General features: G+C 47.4%; 5 protein-coding genes across 5 annotated transcripts; 2 read left to right on the top strand and 3 right to left on the bottom strand.

Moving 5' to 3' along the window:
- Positions 1 to 401: 401 nt before the first annotated feature.
- CTAM01_11518 (uncharacterized protein) lies at positions 402 to 1,965 on the bottom strand (the record flags this gene model as incomplete). The annotated part of the gene is made up of 4 exons (XM_060527529.1): positions 402 to 998; positions 1,063 to 1,306; positions 1,361 to 1,567; positions 1,634 to 1,965. The coding sequence occupies 4 exons, from the start codon at positions 1,963 to 1,965 to the stop codon at positions 402 to 404; spliced, it is 1,380 nt and encodes a 459-aa protein (XP_060377828.1).
- Positions 1,966 to 2,567: 602 nt separating this feature from the next.
- CTAM01_11517 (sugar transporter) lies at positions 2,568 to 4,720 on the top strand (the record flags this gene model as incomplete). The annotated part of the gene is made up of 6 exons (XM_060527528.1): positions 2,568 to 2,814; positions 2,886 to 3,264; positions 3,348 to 3,422; positions 3,481 to 3,759; positions 3,829 to 4,127; positions 4,197 to 4,720. 6 exons carry the CDS (start codon positions 2,568 to 2,570, stop codon positions 4,718 to 4,720), a joined length of 1,803 nt encoding a protein of 600 aa, XP_060377827.1.
- A 965-nt stretch (positions 4,721 to 5,685) lies between these two features.
- On the bottom strand, positions 5,686 to 7,363 carry CTAM01_11516 (uncharacterized protein; the record flags this gene model as incomplete). The annotated part of the gene is made up of 2 exons (XM_060527527.1): positions 5,686 to 6,612; positions 6,665 to 7,363. The coding sequence occupies 2 exons, from the start codon at positions 7,361 to 7,363 to the stop codon at positions 5,686 to 5,688; spliced, it is 1,626 nt and encodes a 541-aa protein (XP_060377826.1).
- Positions 7,364 to 13,899: 6,536 nt separating this feature from the next.
- CTAM01_11515 (uncharacterized protein) lies at positions 13,900 to 15,723 on the top strand (the record flags this gene model as incomplete). The annotated part of the gene is made up of 2 exons (XM_060527526.1): positions 13,900 to 14,721; positions 14,773 to 15,723. 2 exons carry the CDS (start codon positions 13,900 to 13,902, stop codon positions 15,721 to 15,723), a joined length of 1,773 nt encoding a protein of 590 aa, XP_060377825.1.
- A 1,069-nt stretch (positions 15,724 to 16,792) lies between these two features.
- On the bottom strand, positions 16,793 to 17,314 carry CTAM01_11514 (uncharacterized protein; the record flags this gene model as incomplete). Its single annotated transcript, XM_060527525.1, has 1 exon — positions 16,793 to 17,314. One exon carries the CDS (start codon positions 17,312 to 17,314, stop codon positions 16,793 to 16,795), a length of 522 nt encoding a protein of 173 aa, XP_060377824.1.
- Positions 17,315 to 19,351: the final 2,037 nt, after the last annotated feature.

Below are 19,351 nucleotides of genomic sequence, written 5' to 3'. Positions count from 1 at the left end.
CAACTTGCAAGTTGGGAGAAAAAGATTTCGACTCATTATTATTGACTATCCTGGCGCAGATAAAGAGAGATCTCGGACATGACGATCTCCTCCATTGTCTCACCCACGCAGGTACTATCGCGCGCTGGCCCACCATGTTTGCTTTCTTCAGTCCAATAAAGTACACCGCCTCGCCCGTTTGCGCTTTCGGGGCAAACGGCGCCCAACTTTTCAGGTGTTTCCTTCTTTCGCCTGTGCAACCCAACGTCATGTTGCGTCTAGATTGTCGGTTTCAGAGACACAATCAAGCAGCACAAATTTCATGCGATTTCCCGTTACTTGAATTGGCCCAGTTTGTGACTTGTTTTGGTTACCTATTGACAATAGTAGAACCTGATAGGTTGGGAGAATATGGAGGAAAATCACAAGTCCTTCTCCAAAGCAAAGTCCAGCACCACCACTTTTCTTTCCTTTTCCTCGGTTCGTGTGTAAATCGAAACCACCTGCTGCGACCCAGATTCAAACGTCTCGACCTGCGGCTCTCCGGAGAACCCATCCGCTTGCCAAAGCGTGCGGTATTCCAGCGCGACTTCCTCATCCGCAGCCCCTGTCTGAGCCTGAGTGGGCAACCTGGCGCCGAGAACGGTGAGCTTATCGTCTCGATTCCCCGGAAGCGCAAAGACGACGGTCTTCTTGCCCGGCAAAGCAATGACATCCCCGCGTGCTCCAGTCCGCGTCGGCTGCAGGTCCGCGGGCAACGCGTGGCGGCTCCATCGCCCCTCTGGGCTGCGGTAATAGTGTATCCAGACTTCGTTTTCTCGGTTCAGGACGTGGAACCCGCCTTCGTCATCTGCCGCTTGCGCCTCCTGGTTTAGGATGCCGTTGTTCATTGGGATGTCGAAGACAATGAGTCCTTCGCTGTCGGGGTATACGGTCTCGCCTACTTCGAGGTTCGCTAGCCTTTCGCCCTTTGTGTTGTTGAATGTTTTTCCGCCGTCGTCGCTGTTCACATAGAATAGCTAAACCCAAAGTCAGTCGAGCTCTGCACAAGACTCGTCCTCTGGTAGGATGGGTTCCACACACATTGTGGTTGTTTTCTGGTCCATTCGGTCCAGCTTGGACAGTGTGCGTCCGCGCCTCTGAGTCATCCACACCTTCGTACCATACAAAACCGCGATACGTGCCAGATACATGAATGCACCCGTTGGCATATGAGATGCCGTTGATGTACGGGTTGTTATTGACGCCGGTAAGGAATTGTCCGACATAGGAATATGACTGGTCCTTGCTGCTGTACTTGAATAAGTGATCGGAGCCCGCTCCCGCACTGCATCTCGGTCAGTCTCAAGCTCGTTGCTGCACACAATTTCCATTTACATACATCCCAATGCGATAGCTCAGAAGAAGGTCATCGTCGATGCGGATGAAGCGTGGGTATGTCGTCTCCAAGAAGAGTTTCTCGACTCCCAACTGGCCTGTGCGTGTGTATCCCGGGAGCTGATTGTGAGTAGGACTGAAAAGTGAGGTCTTCCAATCGTGAGCTTCCGGCTTTGTCGCCACGCCTGGTATTGACATGCGGTAGCGCAGGCTGCACAAAGTCAGAGTCATCAGCCAAGCTCCATGCAATAGAAACGATCTCTGTGGGACGGCTTACGGATCACAATGGTGGTCGAAGGAGACATGAATAGTGCCATCTCCAGCACAGACTCCTATCGAGATAGTGTTGTGCCCATCATCCGCCGTCTGCTCGTAGTCCTCAAACGTCAACGTCTCCCAGCTGCCTAGTGAGTCGCGGATGGGTCGCCGGGCAAGGCTGACGAAAAGGACGTTGCTTGTTGCATCTTTGTGAGTGTAAAAGCAGGTATACTGCCATCCATTAAAGGTCGTTAAGGCATCTTGCTGGAAAGAGTTGGCGTTGATCCGATGCTCTCGCCGCGCATCCAGGGCCAACTCGGACTTGGCGAGGAACTTCAACTGAGATCCCATGTCGCTTCTGAGAACCTTGCCAAGTGTATGCAAATTCAAAATCTTGGATACCGTTCAGCACATGCAACACTACAGATCAAAGACTCGTATGAGGAAGTGCCCCCTCCATCACTTTCATAATCTATCACAGTGACGTACGCGGGGTCCCTACGGTTAGGTTCGGGGGAAACTGAGCCGAGTGGAGGAGGATGGACGGTTCCCCGCGCGATGAATCGCCCGACGAGCCGATACGACTGTGAACCCCGGATCTTCCCCCGACCACCGATGCGCCGATACAACGCCCCGCACTCCAATAAGCCATGGATGATGCCTGATTTGGACGAAAAAGAGGTTATTCAGCCATGGCATCCCCGCAATTGCGATCTTTTCACAGCTTATTTCTCCGCGTTGGCAAACTCCAAGTCGATTTTGCCAACCAACCGATACCCGCGAACCAAGGAATAGAGCAAGAGGCCAAGAGAAAGATTGACAGCCAAGCAATCAACGTGATAGCGAACAGCTCGTGGCGATGAAACCTGAACCAATATGAAGCAGTTGAGTTTTTTGATATCAATAGAGACGAAGTCCGTTCCTCGCAATCTCCGTTTAATCGCATGTGAGCAATGATAAGAACTCGAATTGTCTGGAGAATCGAAACGATGGGCTGGAACTCCAGATTGAAGAATAGCGACAACCGTCAGGCCCTAGAGTCGACGACGCCTCTTAACACCAAGACAACGTCGTGGCTAAAAGATCCCGGACTTCGCCCCCTCAATTTTGGTCTCTTCTTCCTTCTGTTTGGTGATGTTGCTCATGGTTTCGACGGATCTTTGATCAACAACCTCCAACAGATTAACAAATGGCAAGATGGTCAGTCGCGCATCACTTCTCTGAGTCCTCTCGGCGTGGACTTATCGATATGCTGATAGGATAGAGGTCAGACTTTGACCACCCCCGAGCAAGTCTTCTAGGTGCCATGAGCGCATCGTACTGGATCGGGAACATCCTAGGAGTCATCCTCATTCCCCTTGTCGCAGATCGCCTCGGCCGACGCATCGCAATCGCCACGGGTTCCGGCCTTTGCATCGTAGGTGCAGCAATTTGCGCAGCGACAGTGAGTCACGGAGCCTTCATCGCTGGCCGAATTCTTCTTGGCATGGGAGGAGTCATGTGCTCTTCCGTTTCAACGGTCTTGATGACGGAGCTGGCGTACCCATCCCACCGGGCGACGGCGACGGCATTGAGCAGCACGACATACAGCGTCGGGGCCATCTTGGCCGCCTGGGTAGCCTTTGGAAGTTTCCGAATTTCGGATTCATGGTATGCTTTTACTCATCGGCGAAAATTTCCACGCGAGGCCCGAGAAACATGTGCACTGACTGATAGTTCTTTACCATCCCTAGGGCGTGGAGAACGCCGACACTGATTCAGGCGTTTCCATCGGCGATGGTGCTATGCGGACTCTTCTTCTTGCCGGAGTAGGTTTGCCAAGAATCTGTACTTGACTCGAAGCTGTAGCTGAGCCACAACTTCTAGATCGCCTCGATGGCTTTGCAGCAAGGGCAAGGAGCAGACAGCGCTTGATATCCTGACAAAGTACCACGGTGCAGGGGATGCCGACGATGCAGTCGTCCAGCACGAATACGCCGAGATCAAAGAGACTATCGAGGCGGAAATCACGCAGAACAAGAACCCCTTCCACCTCAAGGCTCTTTTCGCAACCCCAGGCAACCGGTGGCGATCGTTCATCATCATCTGGTGCGGGATATGCAAGCAGTGGTCCGGGAACGGGTTGGTATCATATTACCTGGGAAGGTCCGTCTCTACAAAATAGTTGACTTCTGTGTTCTGAGAATGGAGCTAACATAGCATGATACATTTCAGCATGCTCAAAAGCGCAGGCATCACCAAGCAGATCGAGACAACGTTGATTACCGCAACATCTCAGATGTTCAGTTTCGCATGTTCCTTTGCCTTCGCCTTCCTTCCGGCGCGTGTCGGCCGCCGGCCCCTCATGCTGACAAGTATGGCCGGAATGTGGGTGGTATTCGCAGTCATCACGGCCACGTCCGGCGCCTACGTCGAGACAGGGAACCGTCACGCAAGTTACACAACCGTGGCGTTCATCTACCTCTACAGCGGTGTGCATAATCTAGGCTGGACGGGCGCACAAATGCTCTACAGTAAGTCAAAGCCTAGAGCCCCAAAGGGGCGGTTAGACTTTGAAACGCTGACGCGCCGTGTCCCTTCAGTTGTCGAAATCCTTCCCTACACCATCCGCGCCAAGGGCATGGCCATGTTCTCTCTTGTCGCGGGTATTTGTGGAGCCTTCAATACCTACGTTAATCCTCTCGGCATTGCAGCCATGTCCTGGAAGTTTTACTTCTTCTATGTTGGCTGGATTATTGTCCAGTTCATTGTTGTATACTTGTTTTTCCCTGAGGTAAGCTCTCGATCGGTGATCCACGTGGAGACCCGGCTCCCACATGAGTTCAACCAGTGTGTATTGGGGACTAATCGCGTGATGATTCAGATGCGGCCTGACCGTCCAACCTCCTTGGTTGAGCTTCCAATCGCATCCAGACGCCGAGACCCCTGGAAACATGCAGCAGCCACCAAGATCTTTGTCAATAGATCTGCTATACAATGTGTTTGGGTTGTCTGGTTCTGGATCCAGGGCAAATCGATTTCAGAGTATCGAAAGTGTGCAAGGCAGTCGCAACTTACACAGGTCGCGGCTACTAAAGAGCGGCTCCTGTGCTGCAGTAATTCTTGAGGTGATCTGTGAGTGAATAGTAGTCTTGTCTTGCCGGTGGAATACTATTTTGATGCACTAAACTTCTTCAAATGACTTAGGTCCTCCACCTGGACATTGGGCCAGTAATTTTCCCTTACGATATCAAAAACTAGACTAATTCCTTTGTCCCCTCGGCGATGTCGCGGCCTGCGATAGTCCGATATCCACGTGTCCGTCACGTTTGGCTCAACGAGAACGAGACCGGAGCTAGACTACCACATCTCGAAACACCTTAAAAACTCTATTCTTAAAACTTCTGACGTCAGAATCTACTGGAGGAGCTTACCCTGTTTACCAAACGCCAAGAGTTTCACATTGCAGCTGTCAGCGGTCAAATGTGAATGCCTATCCTTGACCCCGGGTAGAGCTACCAGGCCTCGCCCGGGATACCTAGCCCACTACCCTCAGGTGGATTCATGGGGTATTGGAAATCAGACTACTGATGGAGTGATTTCTCAAACGGAGAGGTATGGGTTTGGATTTTGCCGTCATCTCAACTGTCGAGAAAAGATTTTGACTTTGAATGAATGCCCATTTACGGCAGACCCGGCGAAGTCAAGGTCGGCGATTACAGACTTACTTTCTGTCACAATCCTACTGCGGGTAGACGCGTCTTCTCACTTCTCGGCTCGATCGGTTAGCTCCGCGATCTCGGTTGAGATGGTTGCAGCATTCGTTAGGTACTAATTTTGTGCTTGGTGGGCTGGTGATGGTCCAGGTTTGAGTAAACAGAAGGAGACGGCAGGTTTCAGCTTCGGAAAGAAATGTTACGTTTGATGTTACTTTACTGTACAGTTGTAAGTCATATCTGGGTATATCATCATAGCCCTGTGAGCTGTAGCTAGGCCAGCTGGTACATGTGTACCTCATGTAGTCGTCTAATAAGCGTCATCATCTTCCAGCCCAAATGCTGGACATAGCCAGACTTTACCGAGTCTGAAAGCTCAGTCCTTTCCCCAAATTGAAGAAGAGCCGGCACTGTAGTTGCTTGCATCACTCAACTTCCTAGCCGCAAGCTTGGGCCGAGTTGGTGGTGCTAGTGTGTTGACCTCAACGGAGACTGTCGTGGTCGTCTCGCACTGAATCGCCATGCCCATGACCGAACCCTCTCCCATCCCAAACCCTTTCATGCTTCCTTTCATGCTTTCTGTACTTTCGGTGCCATCTACTTTGAGCGCCTTCAAACCGCCTGATTTTGGGCCTTTGCGGGCAACTCTCTCGCACCACTTATTATATCGCCTCAGCCGTTTTTGCTCAGAGGTCGAACCTCCCATGACAATAGTTGTGTTGCCGAATTTTGGAGGCGTGCCACACATGAATGAGAATGTCTCTAAGCCAACCTCCTGTGATGGAGGCCCTTCGCATGAGAAGACGATGGATCGTCGGGTTGAAGAGTAGAGAATAACATCCATCCAGCCGTTGCAAGCGATCATTGCTCCCGCGAAGCAGAAGTATCCCAGAGATACATCGTGCCCTGTCATGGAGGCAAGACGGCCAGCAGCTAAAGGAATGGTGCAGACAACGTAGACGAGAGGGTACAAAAGAAATGTGTGCTGCCTAGCATAATCTGGAATATCGGGTAGTCGTCTAAGAATCGTCGTCAAGCACATCGGACGCCAGAAGGTGCTCGGGATTGTGCTGTGGTTATCGCAGCTCGACGTGGTGCCTGAACTTGATCCGCTGCAACTTGATAGGGTTGGCGTAGTCCCTGGGTGTCCACAGCAAGGAATCACCCCGCCGCTTTGCCGAGCCAGCTTCTGTAAATGAAGGAATATTATGAAGTAGATTAAACTTGTGAGAACCAATGAAATGAAAATCCAGAGATAATGAAGTGTTAAGCGAACATCCTGATATTTGGAGTTGATCCAACACTGTTGCGTGTTAATGTTGTTGCCGCGATAATCATGAAGCAGGCTGACTCACCCAAGCGCCGGCTCTCACGTAGAGGCCGCCCTCACTCTTCCCATTCTCTGTGATGATTACACCAAGGATCCCGGTCCCGTACACGAAAGCCCACATCATGACGATTGCGGTATGAAAGGCCCACGTCGGGATTTTCTTTGTCGAGACAATAGACATGTAGGTGTGGATCGCGATACCCGTGATGAACACGGAAGACGCCAGGTCGCCGGTCGACACAAACCATCCTTGGGTCCAACAAGTGCCTGTGCCGACTTCAATGGCGTTTCTAGTTAGCCACTCTACGTTGAGGAGAAAGGCCAGCGCTTGTTGTATATCGGCAAGTAGGAGGTTGAAAATAAGAACGAGGAACTGATTCGGCGGCTCGTTGATAGCTCTTTGCCACCATGTCTCCTTCTGTTTCTTTGCAGCTTCTTCTTCAGTTGCCGCAGTCCAATTGCTTGGAATAATGAATGCCGCGTCTGTCGGTCTCGGCGACTCAACTTTGATGATGAGATCCTCCTTCGGTGTCGGCGGGCCGTGTTGCCATTGGATCAGTTTATACGTGAGAAACGTCAACAAACCCAGGCTGGTGAAGAAGGAGAGAAACCCCATCGTCGCCACTGCGGCGAGGCCATGGCGAAGAACTGGTGGCAACGGACGGACCGAGTAAGGTGAGCTGTCCGAATCGTAGTGATCTACTATCTCCTCCGACTCGTTCATCTCCGCAATGTTGATGGGTTCGACGACGGTTCGTAGCTGCGTGTGGATGTCATCAAGACTACGATTACTGGGCGTCTTTCGGTGTTATACCATCCCACAGAGCCTCAAAAGTTCAATGTCGAGGGGTCATGGCCCAGAAGGTCCAGACCAGGGATCATCTGTAGCTTAAAAGAGAACCCACCCTAGCCTCAACATCAGCCGTCAAGCGGCAAATCCAAAAAATCCAAAAGACCATCTGACAGTGCTTTCTTAGTGCCAAGAACCGTTATCCCAGCCAGATGGAGAAAATAATCCGAGTCATAGAAACGACTCAGCCCGTTTGCGATGAGGGGGTGGGAAGCGAACGTTTCTTTCCAATCCGGATTTACTCGGGAAACAATCAAGAGTTCTCCGAGACAAATTGGATCCAGTACGCGCGCGCGCGGCGCTATGGTAAACACCTGATCTTCCCTAAGATTTTGCGATTAGAGTTCGCCATGTGTGTGTACCGCCATCGAGCTCTAGTATTCGCTGTGGGAGCGAAAGAGAAGTGTGCATGTTCCATCCCCGTTCCAAATCGTTCCAGGCTAAAGTATGTCTTCGACGGGACGGACTCTCGTGGGCTTCGGCGTCCCGCGGACCGGGATGACTCAGGCCTTCCTTCCTCTTGGCCTCTCTACACAGTAAGTGTGTCTCTGAAGCACAACCCTACTCATGGGTCAGGGGTTGATAACTCGGAGATTTCTCATTGGCTCATTGACATGCCTTTTTGGACCTACAACTGTCCGAGCACGACGTGATGCCACGAGTTGAGCCTTGGTCTGGACGTGCGTCTCCCGCAAATCGCACTTGTATCCGCCCCCGATTCCGCCTTTTCTGCTGAGACACCCCGTGAACGGTTGGACTTTGCCAAGGCGACCCTGACTGAGATGGAGCGGATGATGAATCGACAGAAAGAATTACTGCCCCTTGCAGTGGGACCTTGGCTTCCATGAGCCGCGGCAGTGGTCAGTAATACACCCGTTCCCTCAGCGGTCGTGAAGAGGTTTTCGCCCCGGAATTCATAATCTTCCCCGAAGTGGAGTTTTAGGCTAAAATCCTCCTGCTCGGGCATTTTTAACAGCCGCCAAGACGGTTCCGCGCGCATCAATCCGGGGAAACCCACTTATTGTCATCGCCGATGTGTCCACCTACCTCAGGATTATGACGAGGATGATGGGGGCCGAAGCTGTCGTGTATCTAACCGAATTACCTCAGTACCTTACCTATACTGAAAACCACGCGGATCTTGTGAAACTCGAGATCGTACCGAAAGCTACGAGAAGTCAAACTCAACACTACTTTCAAATCGGCGCCAGTATCGTGTGTCCACGTGGTGGTAACTTTAGCAAAGATCCGGAAAGCTTCCGACGACAGTGAAGTTCTTGTAAAGTGGTCATCAAGTACGGTACCAGAGTTTTCATTGGATCGCAAACGGGTTTTCAGCATACGTAAAGTTCGTGTTAATAACAGAACGTTCTGGCCTATCTATCGGTCGGTTTCCTCGTCTTAGCTATCCGCCAAATTTCAAACAGCATGCTGAATGCAAGATGCAAACTCTACTATTATTACACGCTATGCTATGATATGAGCAGCCAAAGTTTCGCTTTCGGATGATGTCTTAACCCGAGGAGCCCAAGTTGTACGTGATTAGCCACGGAGTGTTCTCCGTTATTGTTCCCGTTGATCCCAGAATCGTACCGTTACTTGTGCCGTCAGGTACGGGAAAGACAACGTCGTACTGGCAACAGGATTGAACGTCAACGGACGCGGGCCTTGATCACCCGATGACACTGGCTTAGGCTTGCGAATGGGATATGTCCTGGCTCCATTTTACATGACTCTTGTCAGCCTTAAATCTCTTCCCTTTGGACCGTAGATCTGATCAGTGACTGTCATCGAGCTTTAGACGAGAGGAATGAGGCCATGTTGAGTTGTTACGATGGGTGTGTTAGGAGTGCAGTCCGAGGTCCCAAAGTCGTAAACACGTTTCCAGACACTGCCATTTTCGACTTTCCCATTCTAGGGCACACTCGCCGAATGGTGTCCGCGGACTGTCTGATAGTCGGCGGTACCGTGCGCTGACTTTTTCTTTGCAGCATCTAGACTGCTAAATTGACCGTGCTGTCCGAGCAACATTTGCCTACTTCGGAGCCGAATCAGTGGGGAATGGTTCGCCCTCCTTCTTTTGGCTTCAGGATGCTCGGTTGGGGCCGTGAGGAGGCGAACTTCTCACACTTTCATCGGATCGGATACATCCACTGGCTTTTGAAAATGCATCCGTCGCGCGGAAGTGGCAAATCGGCTTGCTTCTGTTCTTTGGACGTGCTCTTTCGAAATGATGTGAAGTGGCCTAAATTCGTGCGACATCGTGATAAGGCAATGCACGGCCGAATGCATGCCCTTCTCGTCGTCAGGTAGAGCATACAACCTCGGATTTCCTGAGGAAATAATTGTTATGAAGAATGACTTATCAACGTGATAAGAATGACTCTGAAGTGAGGTCCATCCTTGGACATAGCCGACTTAGACCATGAACGCGGCGACATCTCATATATCGGTATGCAACCGTTTTTACCTCAACCGTTCCGGCCAGTACACTCATTCTGGGTCATTTGGGATATGCCATTATGGATTTTGTTGACCTTCAGAAGGCTGACACATATGTAAGCCGCCTGGGTCAGAGAACGCGGCATCATGTGTCAGTCACTTGCATATGGGTCTTTCTCATCGGGACCCAAAGTCAATCTACAAGCTGAATCTGCTCAATACAGGTTGTCAGGGAAAAGGGCCATTGGGCTTTACCCGACAGACGTGTAGAGGAACCTTTCTCTCTTGAACCCTGCCTTGGAAGCAAAAAAAGACTTCTCGGGAATCTATCCGTTTCGGCTGCAACGGCACGACCCGGCGCGCCGCAGATGCTTCATCATCAACTGCCGACTCCGGTCGCTGGCAATACCGGCGTTTGTAAGAAACTGCCGTACTGCTTTGGTCTCGATTGGAACGCGCATATCACGAAAATGACCGACTCGTGCTCTGATCTGGAAAAAAACGAGATCAAGGACCCGCTCAAGCTGTCCGCTAGTCTTGCGGAGTTTGAAACATGCTAGGCTGGATACCCGTCAAGTCTGTTAGTCAGTTGATATATCCTATTTCCCCGGGAGCAGTAAATAGTTGATTGGCCCTAAGGTATATGGCATTGTTAGTTGAAACTGAGCCCAGCCTTTCCAGCTGCTAATAGTCCGGGAGTAGCATGACGTTGCTGATTAACCCATTCTTCATGGCCTGCATTGTTACGTAGCGTGCACAACAAGCTTGCCATCGTGGCGTAATAAGCCGCATTGAATATCGCCCTGCGTCGCATCTTTGGTTCAAAAAACCACGATTAATTCCATACCAGTCATATTATTTCGCCAAAATCAGTACAACAGTTTTGTGTTTCCCTACAAGCACGGGGAGTTTTCAGTGGAAGAGAGAGATGGTTGATTCGGAGCCGCAGTTTCGGGGGGTTATCAACATGCTAGCATTATGTACATTACGTGAAATAAGGTATCATGGCGACCTATCCATTAGAAGGGAAGCGGGGAGCAGGGGACAGCCCGTTCGGATAACCAAGTGATCAGGACTGCTTTACCTCGAGGCTATGTCTGAGCGATAGTTGCACGGAAGTAGCAGCGCTTCTGACTATTTTATTTGGCGGGACCATAGCCGTGGAAGAGCACATGATTGATTTTTTCAATTTAATAGATACAATATTTTGGATGTCTCATACCCTTTGTCGTTAATTGCACATGTGAGACTGCAGTCATGTCAAGAAAGTAGTATTCTATATGCATATGACGAAGGCTGGTCCAGATCAAGCACTGGCTAGACTTGGACAAGGAGTGGTTTTCTTACCGTTCGATTGATTTTCAACTATCTAGTGTGCCATTACGCAGAACCTCGGCACTTGTGAAAACATTGAGCATCTGACTGTCGATGACTCAAAGGAGACAATACTACCGCCAAGAGCCTCACATCGTTACGATATCGCGCTTCAACTGGGGAATACGGCCATTAATAGCTGGTCTCGCTTCACCTTGCCAAGACAATAGAAACACCAAGCCACAAGGTCCATTATTCACACATTTCGATGGCGTGTGACACAACCATATCAGGGAATCAGGAGAATTGCTCCCACCGGCTGTATCGGATGAGAGTAGCATCCTGATGCAGGCATTCAAGTATTCAAAATAAGGTTCAGGGATGAAGAGTAATGTCAAGATGGCCCCTACGTTAATGGGGTAATTCGGGTTATGCTGAGTCGGGTGAGCAACAACCTGCCCTTGGCTAGAAACGCTATCACAGTACATGTAGGATCCATGCCGAGGGTTATTCAATAGATTGACTTGTGAATGTGTATATCTCGATTACCTTGCCTTCGCCGAGTCAATTACCAGCTCTGTAGGTTTTGAATCACCGTATCAGTCACCACACATGAATCGACGCGAACGGATGATAAACTGAAGGCCAACTTGGGAAGATGTCTCACTTCACGTCGCGTGAAGTCCAGATCAACGGTAGGGTGAGAGGGAGTGGATGACTTTCATCGTCACAGATCAATCTCTGCTAAGTACTTAATACTAGGTAATCTGGGCGAGTGAAATTCGCTCATCAGGTTCTACTATATGTCAATGTGGCTTGAATGGACCCTGAGAGGTCACTCCAACGACAATGTTGATTAAAACACGAGACACGACACATTTGACGACGGAAGACTATTTTACCGACTCTCTTTCTAGAGTACCACAGCACTGTTGTGTTCAAAAACAAGCAGAAAGTACATGCACTGCGAGATGCATTCCGCATGGCACACATTTAGTTCAATTTACTTGAATCAGTACAACACAATAGATGAGGTTCTTAGGTCGCATAAGCTGCCTAAGTCTTCCAAGACGACATATCACGACCGACAACCCTTAGACAAAAAAAGTAACTGTGATGGCGGTATCTCGGTTTTGCTAAAGCGCGTTTCCTCTGCAAAGCACCGTGCCACCTTCGTGAATAGTCCTTTATCACTCTCACCTATATTCCCAAGTCTCAGTGTGCATAACTCCATACTATTTCTGCGCAAAAGCAAACATCCCATAGCCTAGTATTGAGTTCTAGTCACGAAAAAGCGGATTCCTTTTTCAGGTGCCCCATAAGGCGGGAAGGCCGTATCTCTGCCACTGGCAGCTTTACTAAACATTGAAAAACATCCACGTTGCCACGCAGGTATGATAATTGTGTCTGGTTTGATCCATTCATCTTCGTCCAATCGCAGTATTCGTAGGCCAAAACAAACCCAATCGAAAATATCAGGTTCATTGAAGAGCCGGTGGGCTACCACTTGTTTACCTACTTGTGGCTACTGCCAGGGAAACTCATAGAGCGCGTCTTCTATCACGTGCCTCAAAGTCATGTTAGACTAAATCTTGTAATGATCATGACGTCGAAACATTTGTCCAGGGTAGTTCTGCCAAAGTTCCAAAGTCCGAAAATAGAACTACGACTGCTTGTTGTGGCCTTCTTTGGCGCCCGAAAGTCCCGAGCACCGGGCAATGCTTGGGCTGTCAATCCAGGTACAGCTCGACATGACGCGGTCGTCAGCACCGTAATGCGGTTCAGCCACTCGCTAAGTGTTTAGTTTCTTGGCAATGTTCCTGCTGCAGGCCTCAACACAATCAAATATAACGTAACACGAGACAGCAGGAATTCTCCTCGGAAACACATCAACATGCAAGTGACTCTGCGTGAGTTTGCCTATTCTGTTCTTTCGAATGCTATGTATACAAAGGGCAAGCGCAGGTACCCAAGCTGGCGTGCTTAAACTCGAGTGGCTGATTGGAAGACCACAATCTAGCCTAGTAAAATAATCGATGTAAAGCATTGTGCTCTCAACCAACTTGCGCTGTGTTCGGGGGCTTTGGAAAACGTGGGTTCTATCCTGAAAAAGAAAAAAAAGCGAAAGTCTGGAATAGTCAATGGCTGCCGGCCTCAAGATCAGTCCCGCGACGCGAGGGATGGCTTCATAAGATCAACTAAAGCATAGCCCACTGGCAGCTACGCAGCCAATAATGTGGCTTAACGTCCAAAACTTGCCAATCACGATGTGTTGACAGATGCGACTAGTACAAAAGTAGCTAAGAGAATACGAGAGTCGCTGTAATACACACTGCCAGGGCGAAATGCGCCTGCCTGGCAGGCTGACTAGCATCTTAATCCTACAGCCAGCCAAACATCAATGGCAATGGATACTCGACTGCGGTCTTGAGCGATGAAAGTACTTTTGCCAAGATGGATGTCTCACAGTGAACAATCAGTTGCTGTGATCAGGGATCTCCAGATTTATTGAAATACCATCAGTTGCCTCGACATTTCGGACGACTTGTTAGTAGAAATTCACACTCCGGCAGCAACTCAGATTATATCTTTCCGAACTTCGGACATCTATACAGTGGACAAACTCTAGTAGAATATCAGTCACTCTTGTCACGATGGTGTCTTCTCTCCTCTTGGCCGGATCTTTGTTTGGCCTCAGTCAAGCGGTCACTCTCCCCTTGGCTGCAAGAAGCACAAATTCCACCAAAGCCTTTAGCTGGGTCGACACAAAACCAACGAGAGACCTGCAATACTACGACTGTGGTGATGGCTTTCAATGCGCGCGACTCGAAGTCCCACTCGACTGGTCAAACCCAACCAAGAACAGCACTGCTTCCATTGGCATCCTCAAGCTCCCGGCCACAGTTCCGAATGACGACCCGTCCTTCGCTGGCAGTATTCTCATCAACCCCGGCGGTCCAAGCGGTTCTGGCACCGGTTTTGCTTACTCCTTTGGACCCATCTTGCAAAAGGTCCTTGGTCAAGGTCGCAACTATGAGATCATCGGGTTTGATCCTCGTGGTGTCAACACAAGTACGCCTCGCGCCGACTGCTTCAAGGGAGACCAGTTCAGCCGCAGGCTTTCCAAGGAGCGCGACTCCATTCTACCCCCGATTGATGACGCTCTTGGCTATCATTGGGCCGACGCCAATGCTCAGAGTGCTCTTTGTGAAGAGAATGGCGTTGATAGTATCTGGGGTCACATGAACACCGCGTCCGTTGCCCGTGATATGGTGGAGATCATTGACCGCATCGACGACCTGCGCTGGAAGGAGTCGGGAAGGGCCAAACCAAAGGATGCTGAGGCAGCCCGCCTGCAGTACATTGGGATTTCATACGGGACCTACCTGGGCAATACCTTTGCGTCAATGTTTCCTGAGCGCATTGGCAGGATTTGGATTGATGCTGTCGTTGACGGCGACGACTGGGCTGCTGGTGTAAGTTTATCTCACCTCTTGAGTGTATCCCCATGTTAATCAATCTCATAGACCTTCCGAAACAATATCAACGACGTGGAGAAGATCGTTGATCAATTCTACGCTGTTTGCTTTGAATCCAAGGAAGACTGTCCCCTTTTCCAGTCATCTGACAAGTCCGGCTCAGATGTCAAAGCCCGTGTCGCCGACTTTCTCGATGAGATGGATACCAACCCCGTCTCCTTCGCCTACAACGACCGCCCGGGTGTTCTCACATCCCCAGTCATCCGCCAGGCAATCTTCTCAGCCATGTACACTCCCTTGGTCTCATTCGAGCCACTTGCTCTGGGCCTCAGCGCACTTCTGAAGGGCAACTCATCTATTCTCGCAAACTTCCTAACCCCCGAGTCCATCAAGCTTGTCTGCGACTTGGAGAACGATGAGCTTCCTCAGTACAATTGGGACTCCGATGTCTTATCTAGCGTTCTATGCACAGACATCGTGGATGAAGTGGTTAATCGCAATATCTCCTTCTACGAAAACTTGCTTAAGGAGTTGAAGAACCAATCCGAGACGACTGGAACTGCTGTAACCGGAGCAGTCCCAATCTCCTGTGCCGGGCGTAAGATTCGCCCGCCGTACGCGTTCACGGGACCTTTCACAAGCCCTGCCGCCAACGCCAACGACTCCAAGGCTCCTGCTGCACCGCTCTTGATCACCTCTAGCCGTTACGATCCAATCACTCCTCTCAGAAACGCCCTGCACGTTCAGAAGGGACATCCTGGCTCGGCTGTGGTGATTCAAGAGACTTCCGGACATGGCGCGACATCTAACCCAAGCGCTTGTCTTGTCAAGATCGTTAGGGACTACTTTTACGAGGGCAAGCTGCCTGAGAGTGGTACTGTCTGTGAGTCGGCATGTAAGCCAACCATTCCGGCTGATAAGGAGAACTGCACCTCAATTCTTAACTCCAGAGATGTGGAGTATATGTTGCCTCCATTGGGAGAGTTCCACTGGTTCTAGTCGACAAATTCCGAGTGTTCTTTCCAACATTAGTAATTAGTTAAATATGATCGCAACTCTAATTTTCTTTTCGATAATCATTTTTGTATAAACATGCAGCTAAGTCTTTTGCCATCTATTGACTCTCATCACTTATGCCTCATAAGGGACGTATCAAGCGAACGGGGCCTCCAAACCTCGGGCTCTCTGGCTTAGTGGTTGATATGGACCACTCTACTCGGGACGTAGAATTCCCACATGTGTCTATCGAGACGGGCTTCGATTGCAAGCAATTCTTTGGCATTCTTGACAGTTCAGATACACTCAAATACACTTTTCCACCTAAATAGATGTAGATATGTGAATGTGGACAGTTGAGCTGAGGCTGATATCGAATTCGAGTGGACTCCTCAAATACATGGTCGAGTCGATTGCAACCTCCGTGATCAAGCTGGCGTTCCATGATTGCATCTTCATCGTCTGAGGTTCCCTCAACCATATTTCCTTGGAATGCTTGGTTTTGTAGTACAACAGACACCTCATCCTGCAGTTGTGGAATCAGTTGTGGACTGAGCATCTCACAATTCCGGACTGTAGAGAAGCGCTCCAGGCCACGCGTCACCAGCGCCTCGCAGAAACAATCATACGCGGGCGAGAGAGGCTCTAGATCAGGCTCGCGTCAGTAAAAGCCACAGATGAGGGAATAACAGTGAAAGTACCTTCACTAACATCAAAAATATTTGACCTTGACAGATCTTGGTAGACAAGCTTGAAAAATGTGTATAGGGGTTGGTACAACTGACAATAGCTGAAGGATTGCGAAGAATCATGCGGTAGTGGTCCGGATCTCACAGTGGATGCAACTCAGCTTTTCGATTTGCCAAGGTTATAGGTACTTGTTAAGAAAGCGCAGCATATCGGCATTCGTCGTCGTCGTCGGTAGTAGACGAGCGGTGATACTCCCCAGGCTGTGGTAGCTACACCATGTCTCGAAATGGTAGAGCCCACGGATCATACGGATTCTCTCTGTAACGCTTAATCCGCTACAGTCTTCCGCCTCCATGTCCTGACGACCCCATTGACGCCAAAGCTATGGTAGAGCAGATCTTACTGTCGATGAGTAGAAACGTGCGATGCCGGCCAGATCATCAACAGTACATACTGCTCTGAAATTCTCTGGATCGGACTGCAAGTTGAGATATGAATCCATGAACTCCTCCAGAAGCTTAAGTTCATCTTCACTGGTCGACTCGCGCAGAATGCCCAGCTTATGAGCCGCAAAGGCATCAACGAATATGCGATGGCTGTGGAAGGTCTTGCCGAGGTGGTGATATAGCAGTCCGCGCCTCGCTGAGAGATAACATTTATGCAAAGTGGGCGAGACGCAGATGGCTGCGTGGAGGTTATCTAGGTCCGAGAGATTGCGGAGGACCTGCAACTGGATTTCTGGAATGAGGCCATCGAGGGTCAAGCGCCTAGCGACCTGCGGCCCGCTGAGAGCGGACGTAGTGGAACACTCGGTCGGCTGTTTCGCTCTGTCGGAGCCTGGGCGGTAGGGTTGTTTTTCTACTTCCTCATGTTTCTCGACAGACTGATCTTCATTGCACCTCATCGGAGCTGTACCACCCGCTATGAGTATCTCATCTCGACAGCTTGGCTGTGGTGAAGGTGACAAGGATTGAGTATTCGACCCCATTTTGTGGCATGCCTCAATGGATGAATAGGAAAAAAGATCGGTGCTCGGTGGCAGGTGCGGTAAGGTTATTAATTGGGAGAGCCAGTGAACAGAACCCTGGCGTCAACCGATGATACCCTCCAACTCAAGCTTGTGTCCCGGTGGGTCTGGTGCTGTCGTCGACAGCGAAAAAAAAAAAATTTACCTCCATCACTTCACACATTTTGTATCGTGTGTGAGCTGACGATGACGAAAAAGAAGTAACCAATCACTATGTCTGATCTGACGCCATCAAAGCGAATAACGGAGAGACTTGACAATGTTCTCAACTCAGCGTAAATGGTTAGTGTAATTGGCCGCTACCTATCGGATTAGAAGTCTAATTCGACCGCGGCATACGGCCAACTGCGCAGGGGCCAATTAGGGGCCCTATTTATAATTATTATAACTAGCCTAACCTACGGTTAGAACCTCCTTTTTATACTTATATAAAAATTTATATAGTTTAATTAATCTTTTTATTAACTTATAGTTTAAACTAAGTACTTTATAATAAAGATATTAATACTAATTAGTAATTAAATTTTATTATTATAAATTAATAAAGTATTTTATTATATAAAAGAGACGACTTCTTAATATTATATAAAATAAGAGATTTATATTAATTAACTTTATAAAAATAAATAAAAAAAAAAGTAATTTTTAAATACTATATAAAATTAAGTAATTATAGCTTTTTATTATTTATAAAAAGTCGACGTTTATTATATTAAACTATATTAATTAATAAAACTACTTAAATAACTAGTCTTTTACTATTATTTTAAATAGTTTTTTTACTAAATAACTTTTTTATAACTAGCCCGTAATTAAATATTAACTAATTAAATTAGTAAAAAAAAATACTTACGTAATAACTACTTATTTAATTAATTAATATAATAAACGAGCTTAATAATATAATATAAAAAAGTACTATATGTTTAAAAAAAAGGATTTTTAAACGTAAATATTCTTATTTAGTAATAAAAGTAACTTTATAAGAGTTATAAAGCTAAGAGATTTATAATATATAAAAAGGTTTATTATTATAAGGATTTTATAAATATAATTATAAGCTTACGATTTAAATAACCTCTTTATAACTTTTTTAACTACTCCTTAAGTATTACTTAAGAATATAATATAAGGGATAGTTTTATAAAAGAGGAGAGGATTTAGAAGTCTTAATAATATTGAGCTAAGAATATTATAAATTTTAAAAATTAACTTAAAAAAAAAGTAGCTACTTTAAAATAGTTTTATAACCTTTTATTAAAATTATAATTAGTTTAAAAAAAGGCTAAAAAGATAAGGATTTTAAAAAAAAAAAAAAAGAATTTTTTAAAGGGCTATTAAAGAACTTCTTTTTTATATTAGTTCTTAATACGAGATTATTAATTTTAAAAAATTAACTAAGTAATAAAAAGAATTATTAATAAGTAATAATTACTTAATAATAATTAAGTTATAAAAAAAGACTATTTAAAAGGTATAAAATAGGGTACTAAAAAGTAGCTAAAAAAAAGATTTTTAAAATAATTAACCTTACTTAGTACGAGCGACGAAGTAGTAAGTATTTTTAATAAGTTTTTTAAATCCTTAATTTTATAAAAAGGAGGGCTTAACTTTACTAACCGTACTTAATTACTTATTTAACTCTTAATAACCTATTCAGCTCTTTTATAAGCTACCTAGTATTTATTTTTAATTATTTTTTTAAAATACTATTTTAAAAGAGGTAAGTTAAAGAAGGAGGTAATTTAGAAATTATATAAAGTACGAGGCTTAGGAAGTTAGAAATTAGAAGTATATAAAATAATAAAAATTAGTAATTAATAAAAATCTCGAGACTAATTATTATATTTTTTATAATAATATAAACGTTTACCGCTACTATTAAAAAAGGAACTATTAAAACTTATTTTTTTA

Source organism: Colletotrichum tamarilloi (assembly GCF_030869305.1).
Source record: "Colletotrichum tamarilloi strain Tom-12 chromosome Unknown Scaffold_63.1, whole genome shotgun sequence".
In the NCBI taxonomy this organism is placed as follows: Eukaryota; Fungi; Ascomycota; class Sordariomycetes; order Glomerellales; family Glomerellaceae; genus Colletotrichum; species Colletotrichum tamarilloi.
This window is presented reverse-complemented; position numbering and strand designations above follow the sequence as displayed.